The 9359-nt window shown below is 37.3% G+C and overlaps 1 protein-coding gene across 1 annotated transcript in view; it reads right to left on the bottom strand.

Moving 5' to 3' along the window:
- Window positions 1–5112: 5112 nt before the first annotated feature.
- AGGF1 (angiogenic factor with G-patch and FHA domains 1) overlaps window positions 5113–9359 on the bottom strand; it is a 46455-nt gene continuing 42208 nt past the window's right edge. The window contains exons 12-14 of the mRNA XM_065874525.1: window positions 8780–8907; window positions 6563–6662; window positions 5113–5313 (exon numbers count right to left, since the gene is read on the bottom strand). Of these exons, the coding sequence (XP_065730597.1) occupies window positions 5113–5313; window positions 6563–6662; window positions 8780–8907 (429 nt within the window). The remainder of the gene's footprint in view (window positions 5314–6562; window positions 6663–8779; window positions 8908–9359) is intronic.

Raw genomic sequence — 9359 nt, 5'->3', positions numbered from 1 at the left:
AGTCTTTTTCTAACTGTAGGGCACAGCCCATTAGTGAATTATGAAATCACTTTAGTGGCTGGAATCTGATTTGGAAAACAAAAATAAAAGTGCATTACATGAACTAATGGCTAAGTGTTGGTATATAAAACCTGTTATATACGCACACACACACTCTCACATTCTGAGCTGTGATATAAATTGTATTTCTTAATGTGGATCATGATCAAAATGGCTCGAAAGCCATTGCTTTACATCCTCTTGTAGCTTCAGTTCCTTCCATTTCCTCAGTCACATAAAACTCCATCCATATCAAGCCACTTGTGGTTCCCCAAACCCATCTTGCCCTTCCTCTTCTATGCGTGTAAGTGTATGGTGCTAGGCGCCAGGAACGCAGTTGCAAGAAGAAACAAAATCTTGCTTACACGGACAAATATACAAATCACACTATTTAGCTGTGAACCCAAATAAGTAGTCTAAATGAAACAAATATGGATTTTCAAGAACATGTACCAAAGACAATTAGAGAGACAAGGGAGCCATCCCTGAAGAAGAATCAATTAGCAGAGATCTAAAGAATATGTCAGTTAACTAGGTAAAAGGGTAGAGGAAGAGCATTCCAGACATAACAAAATATAGGCAGCCCTGGGATGAGAGAGGATATGGCATGTCTGACGAACTGAAAAAAAGGCCAGAGTGCTGGAGCCCAGAGAACGAGTGGGAGGGTAATACGAGACAGGACAGGAAAGGCTGGCAGTGGTTAGACCAGGTGGGGACTTATGGGCTAGGATTTTGTTTTCTGTCCTCAGAGTAATGGAAAGCCATGAGGACGATTTAAACAGGAGATGATGAAATAGGAGTTTTGAAGACACTGTGTCTGCAGTGTGGAGGACGGACTAGAGGGAAGGAGTGGCTGCAGGAAGACCAGTTAGGAAGCCAGTAGAATAATCCAGGCGAGTAGTGACAGTGAATTGATTCACTATATTGGAAGTCAGAGGAAAGAGGAGAAAGGGTGTGGTAGTGAAATAGAGACCGACTCCTAGGTTTTGGCTTGCATAACTGGGCAGATGGTGCTGCTAGCTGAGAGTAAACTGGAAGAGACAGGGTTTGGAGAAGACTCTGGGTTCAGTCTTAGATAAGCTACATTTAAGGTGACTTTGAGTTGGATATGTGTCCTGCTAAGACAACCTGAAAGCCATGGGAGTATCGCTGGTAAATGAAATTGGGCATATGAGTGTGAGGAAGATACCTGGGCTTGAGCCCTGAATGCCTCTCCACTCTTCCTGGTGTTGTATTTCTACTTATTATAAATGTCTATGAATACACATAGTTAACTATACACTTTTACTGCTTTAAAGTTCAAATATAGAAATGATAAAAAGCAAAAATCTGCTCACTCCTTGGGCTTCTCACTGCGGTGGCTTCTCTTGTTGCGGAGCATGGGCTCTAGGCACGCAGGCTTCAGTAGATGTGGCACGCAGGCTCAGTAGTTGTGGCACACGGGCTTAGTTGCTCCACAGCATGTGGGATCTTCCCAGACCAGGGCTTGAACCCATGACCCCTGCATTGGCAGGCAGATTCTTAACCACTGCACCACCAGGGAAGCCCCAATCTGCTTTTTTAAATCAGCAATGTAATAAGAATATTCTTCTCTATCATGGTATAGACAGTTCTATCTTACTCATCTGAATGGCTACAAAGTATTACATAGTAGGCCTGCATCACAATTTAACCAACACCCCAAGTCACCACTAATGGATAGCTGGGTTATCTGGCAGACAGTTACCTGCCCATTCAGTAGCCATTGTTCCCCTCTGCCTTGCTCACTGAACCTGATTTTGTTCCAACAAGCAACATGTTCTGCCCTAGGTGATAATTCATGATTGGCTTAAGGCAAGTGAGACCATCCTGTTGGCCTACTTTTTCAACTTCCCTCGCAGCTATGGGCAGTAATGTTATCAGGCTCTGGCTAATAACCCTAAGTAGAAGTCTGTTGTGAGAGTTTCTGAGTAAGCTTTTGCTTTCCTGATAAAAGAGAACTAACAGGAATACTGACTGCTCTTTCCCCTTTCTTCGGTTTTGGACATGACTATGATGACTGAGGTTCCAAAAGTCATTTTGCAACTACAATGCCATAAGCCAGCACTAAGAAGAGTAAAGCAGAAAGGCAAAGAGAAAGCCTGGGCCCTGATACACAGACACACACATAAACAGTGACTCATTTTAAAGAATCCAAATGTATTTCCACTTTAAAGCCTGAAGAAGTAAAAGGAAATGTTTTAGACCAAAGATTCAAGGCAGAGATATAAGTGATGCCCTACAAAAATAAGAAGCACACTTAGAACAACACAATGGGGAAATACTTTCAGCTGTTCCTGAGAACACCTTTAGACGCTAGGTCTAGAAACGCCTTTCTGGCTCCCTGCCAAGCACACCCCTCTTTCCTGCAACTCGTTAAGGAAGGCCTTTGTATACAATCTCTCCTTGTTGGAAATTTCTATTTCTTTTGCCTGCCCTTTGAAAATGTGTCAAATTAAGAAATAATCTTTTACATGAAAAGTTGGAAGGTGTTTGAATTGGGTGAACCATAACTTTTCATAAGTTCACAACTAGAGTAAGTGAAACATCAGAAGTAAAAACTTTTTAAAAAAAGACAGAAAAAAATCCCCCCCTTTATGAGAAAAAGTGCTTCCTGGCTATTTAATTCCAGAAAACAATTTCTGTTATTTTACTATAATGGTGATGGTTTCTTCTGTTCTCAATTTTGCCACCTTCTCCTGTTCTGACAAAATATGTTAGATTTCTCAAAATTCCTCAACTTGTAGCTCCACTTAAACACTTAAAGGCTATTAAGTTAATAAATTTATACTGCATGAATAAACTATAGTTTTAAATATTAGACGCAAAACAACTTTATGTGTAATTCAAATTGTACATAATCCATATTTATGCTTCTAAACAAACAGAAGCTCACATTTGTACTACTTTTACAATTTACAAAGTGCTTTTACATACATTTTCCCATTTTCTATTCAAGACAAACATGTGAGTTAAATATTCTCATTTCACAGGTAGAAATAGAACCAGACATTATTCAGTGCTTTAACCAGTATATAGTATAGCCCTGAGACTTTAGATCTGCAAAGGGTTTTAATAAAGCAAATATCACATATATTTCAATTTTTATCACCATTTTCAAGTTTCCATTTTCTTAACAAAAGAAAGCAATGAAAAAGTTTTCCACAATCTAATAATAAAAATGGGAAATATTACATAGACAGTTGTATACTAACCCAATGAGTTGAGATCTACCAGAAGCAAGTTTACTCTGAGGGTCCTATATTGTTACCTATATGTAGGGCACCGGCACCAGAACCACATTTAGATGAGTAATTTTTCACTTTAGAGAAAATAATGCAGGACACTCCTAGTGCCTCCAAGTCTAATGTACATATATGTGTATGTGTTAGGGTATGTAGGTGGCCAAAAAGGATACAGAAAAATACTTAATCTAGATATTTAGAATTATAGGACCTCTGTTTTTCCCATCTTAGGCCTTTAATAACTTGACAATTGTTTGGTCATATGTCTCATCTTTAGTAATATATTTATTTTTCTTTCCACACCCCCCTTTCTTCCTAAGTACCCTGTACATTAAGACTAGAAACTCCAACAGGTAGCTTTCTTTCTGAATTATCTTCCCTACTGCATACTTTTTTCCAGAATTTTCCTTTCCTATTTCTATACCTTGAAGACATTTCTTTATAGTAGATGAAGGAGCTATATAGCTTATATTCATTATGAGAAAAGATCAGTTCCAGCATTGATTTCCCAGCAAAAAGCTGAGAGAAAAGTTGAACAGAAAGGAAAAGAACAGTGTTAACGGGCAGAGCGGTGACACCTGCACTCAGAAAGCTGCACTGCAGTCTCCGAAAATCTGAGGGTATCCTTTCATTACTGTGCTGCCAATTTACAGAGGAAAATTCTGGCTGGTCATGAGTTCAAAGCAGACCAGTATGTTTAAATTATTGGTTCAATGAATCATTCTTTTTTTATTGCATTTTATTGCATTTTATTGCATTTGAAGACGTTTTCAATAAGTATCTTGAGTTTGAGGCCTTGGCTAGGTAACCATTCTGCAGTAGAAATCAGATTTTTCTGGCACAACTCCATTGCCAGCAATGGGATTTATCAAAACTACAAATGCCAGCACACTGAATATTTCAATACTGTACTTAACTGTTCATATCTAAATATTTCAGCTATGAAACAAACCAAAGGTAAATGCTTAATATATAGTACAAATCAACAGATTCTTCACAGAAGAAAACAATGAGACTGATTTTCTACAACATGTCAGCTGTTCATTAGTTCTCCAATAATATTACTTGGGTTATTTCAAATATAATAACATTTATACACCACTACCCATGTTTTCTCAACTTTTTCTACCTAGGTCCTAAAGGGCATAAACAAGGATGTATATAGTCAGAATTGTTTTTATAAACTTTCGATGTTTCTTTTGTTATGCATCATACAATAATGGAGAATATAAGGAGACAAGGACAAATGTACATTTAAGTTAGTGGTTACATGAATTTTGCTTATATGGCTAGTTGCTTATATGGGTCTTGCAAATGACAAAATAAAGTAACAAAGCTTGATAAGCTCATCTGTGCCCTGTGAACTTTAGTCCACTCATAGCATAACTTGATTCAGTCACTATTTATTAGTTTTTAAAAATGTTTTTTAAAAACTGCAAACCAGGGCTTCCCTGGTGGCGCAGTGGTTGAGAGTCCGCCTGCCGATGCAGGGGATGCGGGTTCGTGCCCCGGTCTGGGAGGGTCCCACATGCGGCGGAGCGGCTGGGCCCGTGAGCCATGGCCGCTGAGCCTGCACATCCAGAGCCTGTGCTCCGCAACGGGAGAGGCCACAACAGTGAGAGGCCCGCATACCGAAGAAAAAAAAAAACCAAAACTGCAAACCGCACTTTATTACACTTTTCTGAATCAAGAGGGGGTAAATTGTGACACGGTTCCCTCATGCCACTGACTCTTTTGGAGAGAAAATTTCTGCAATTAAACAAGAGTTTCCAAATTCTATAAAAAAGCTTTTGTGTTCTATGACTGACCTTCACTCTACAGTCCCTTTGACCCAAGGCACAGTCCCTGGTGCATCTTTCTGAGATTTAGTTTCGGGGAAGTTTTCAGCAAACCTCTCTCGTGCTTTCTCCCAGTTCTTTTTGCTCTTGTTTTGGAGAAGGTGAACATCTTCAATTGAAGATGGCTTGCCTGTTCCCAAGCCTGCATGTGTTCGCCGAAGTTGAAGCTGGATCTGTTACCAAAAGTTAAGAAGAGAACTTACTGTAGTATCTAAACACACTGAAATCTGCTGTATCCAATTTGGTACTTTAACTATAATTCTTTGAATTAGAAAAGATAGATGCATAAGAAAAAACTGTCAAATACATACAGGAATAAATACATGATTATACATGATTCTATATTGTCTTGCCTGTCAATAAGTACAGTTGACTCTATAGAAAACAGAATGCTCCTTAAATAGCAATCACCAAATTTCACTGAGATGCTGCAGAATCAATCTGTCATCTACTCTAACGAGAAGTAAAAGCAATGGATGTATTTAAACCTACAGTCCAAGCCTCACCTAAGTAAGTGAACAGGTAAGTTAAACATTAAGAGTCATAAAAAGAGAACTTGTTTATTTTCATAAAAGGAGGGGAGGACTTCGCATTATTTTGAGAACCATTACAAGCCACCAGTTACTGAGTGCCTAATATATTTCAGGCACCATCCTAGGGGCTTTATGTTCAGACATCCCTGAAAGAGTTCTCATTATCCCCATTTTTACATATGAAAACTGAAATCCAAACTTGCCCTAAGTCGCACAGCTAGTAATAGAACACATATTCTAACCTGACTACTAAACCCATGTTCATCCCACTGTACCTCAATGAAATGAGAAAATTTACATTAAACTCACACTGATGCACCCATTATTTCTTCAGGTACCAACTAATTATCAAGGAAGTTCTTTGATCATATTACTACTTTGTAAGGTTTTTGCGAAAGAGAATCTGAACCTCTGATGAACCATGGGACTATAGAATTAAACCACTGTATTGTTTTCTAGACATGATTCTCTCTATTGCTTGTTACATGCTCTGAATCTTGAACCTACAACAGATTCTCCAGCTAGTACAGAGTCTGCCTGTTCGTAAAGTAACACTGTGATTGCTCTTGCATGTTAGGACAAGGCACAGTAAAGAAGTCATTAAAAATAACTAAAAGGCACAGAAGAACTTCTGGCTCAGGAAATAACATTCACTATCCTAGTCTGATGAAGGAAAAAACTCTAAGAGCCTTCCTAAGAACTTTAAAAACAAAACAAAACACATCATAAACACATATATTTGGTAACTGTGATTGCCACAAAGGTAGTAATTATGTCTCTTTTTGCTTGCTACGATACTCCTAGCACTTAAGGCAACACCTGGCATATAGTAAGTACAGTAAATATACCCATTACAAGAATAAAGAATGAAAGAAATCTCAAGTCTTACCGGAGTTTTCATTCCTCCACCGTCCTTCCCTAGGCCCTCTCCTTTTTTCCAACCCATCTTTTCCAACATCTTCCGACCTTTATTGCTATCAGTAATTTCACTTTAGAGAAAAGTAAGATGAGAGTTGACTTCTAAAAGACCATTTAAGTCACATTTATAATAAATTCATGAATTAAAAATAACTGGTACGACTACTTTAGAAACTATTGGGCATTACCTAATAAAGTTGAAGATATACAAATTCTACTCCTACATATACTACTTAACAGAAAAGGGAATATTTTGCAGTCAAATCTAACAATAACCACAAATCAGAAACAATCCAGATGTCCATCAGTGGTAAAGTGGATAAACTGTGGCATATTCATACAAGAGAATATTATATGGCAATGAAAATAAAACGTACCGAACATAACAAAGTAATGCTGAACAAAAAGAATATAGACACAAAATAAGTACTAAATTATTCCATTTATTTAAAGTTAAAAAATAAGTGAAATTAATCTGATGCTGGTTAAGTCAGTAGAATAGTTTACCTTTGGGGAGGAGAGAGGAATAGTGATTAAGAGGGGACACTAGGAGGGTAGGTTTCTGCGGTTACTGATAATTTTCTATTTCTTGACCAGGACATGTATTCTGCAATGTGTTAATCTTATGATGTATCACTGATATTGATACTTACATTTGTGAATTTAACATCAACGAAAAAAGTTAAAATGAAACTAAACCTCTCATTAACTATTTGCATTTTGTTTTATGATTTTATGGTCTGCTAATTTAAGGGTATTTTAATTTTCTGTTCTATTACATTGTCTTTTCAGTTCTACAAAATATGTAAATTAGCTCTTCAATAACAATAACCTAAGCAATGTCAGACCAATGGATTTCATTTTTCATTTCTGTCTTCTAATTTAACTGTAATGCAATCTTCATATTCTCCAGCAATTATTTCAAAAATATTAAACCTTAAAATATATTTGTCATGTTGCTTAGCATATCTAATATAAAATGCTATACCTCATAAAATGTGACTCCATAAATTCTAAGATGCACTGTTAGTCTATGTACCATTAAGAGAAAACTGCTGTCACATGTAACTGTAAAATTCTATCCAAGTAGTATATCTTAGAATCAATAAAATGATAATAAGTCAAAATTTAGTAACTAATTGTTAGTTCTACATGAAAGATTTAAATGTTAACTAAACTTAGAATTTATATTCTGAGAAACAAAATGTAGCTAATATATGATTAAATGCAGAAATATAATCATTTTGTAGGCTTCAAAATTACATTTTTCATGTTTATCAATGCTAGTTTACCAAGAGAAACGAACTGAATCAAAAATAAGTAAGGGTGCTTCCCTGGTGGCGCAGTGGTTGAGAGTCCGCCTGCCGACGCAGGAGACATGGGTTTGTGCCCCGGTCCAGGAAGATCCCACATGCTGCGGAGCGGCTGGGCCCATGAGCCATGGCCGCTGAGCCTGCGTGTCCGGAGCCTGTGCTCCGCAACGGGAGAGGCCACAACAATGAGAGGCCCGCGTACCACAAAAAAAAAAAAAAAAAAGTAAGGGACTCCCCTGGTCGTCCAGTGGTTAAGAATCCGCCTTCCAATGCAGGGGATGCGGGTTCCATCCCTGGTCGGGGAACTAAGATCCCACATGCTACGGGGCAATTAAGCCCAGGCGCCACAACTAGAAAGAAGCCCACGCCCCACAAGAAAGATCCCACGTGTCACAACTAAGATCCCACGTGCCACAGCTAAGACGTGACGCAGCCCCCTCCCCCCGCAAAAAAAAAAAACAGTAAGAAAAATAGTATTTCAGGGTCAAGAACAGAAGCAGTTGAGTTCTGAAATAACTATTAAAAGTATCAGGCCATACCAATTTCTTACTAGCCCAGCCTCCTAAATATCTAATATATAAAAGTATGGTCACTCATTTGTGTGGCTACAATGTTAGCTATGCATATATACGTGTGTTTAAGTTTGTATGTGATAAATCTGTATGTATACTTACATATATGATCAGTAATTTTCTAGGGAATAACGCAATACCAATATTAGAGGAAAATGTAAACAGATGTAGAGTTTCCATCTTGATCTGTATTATTCCTTTAAAAGGCTACCTATCAGATTATATAGCCCTATAAATCACATCGCCCTATGAATCTGATTATGGTACAAAGACTGTTTCAAGCAATTAAAATTTAATACTTACGAATGAACAGATGCAGGAGCATCATCTCTTTGGAAAGTTCCTTCACTTCCAATCTGCTCCCTACGTTTTCCAGCTCTATCTTTATATTTTGGATTCTTTAAAGCCTTTTCATCTTCGTAGTCTGTATTCTTCATAAACATGAAATATTCATTGAGGAAAACAAAACTGATAAATAAAAATATAATGTCTGTATATTTGCCTTGCTTAGCAAATATGGTTCAATGTGGTCTCCATTAAATAAGCCATGATATAAATTAAGATATACTAATTAAGACAATTACATTATTGAATATTTTTATTCTATCCCCTTTAATATAGTGAAAATACAGTATATTTTGAATCAATGCTGTGTACTCACATTCTCATATGAACTACCAGTATTCAAAAAAATATGGAGAACCCCTGGGGCTGGGGAAAAAAATCTACTTCTCCTTTTCTCTAAGGAACTGAAAGTTCCAAAGGACCTAAAATATTTTGATACCGTTCCTTAGAAGGGAAAAATGTAGAAAGTCTTTAAAAAATAGATAAAAGGAAATAAATGCTCTTTTACCCTGGCAATAATAATAGCTTTTTGCTTCAA

This window comes from Phocoena phocoena, chromosome 3 (assembly GCF_963924675.1).
Source record: "Phocoena phocoena chromosome 3, mPhoPho1.1, whole genome shotgun sequence".
NCBI lineage: Eukaryota > Metazoa > Chordata > Mammalia > Artiodactyla > Phocoenidae > Phocoena > Phocoena phocoena.
The sequence above is the reverse complement of the archived record's forward strand: the minus strand, read 5'-3'. Positions and strand labels throughout refer to the sequence as shown.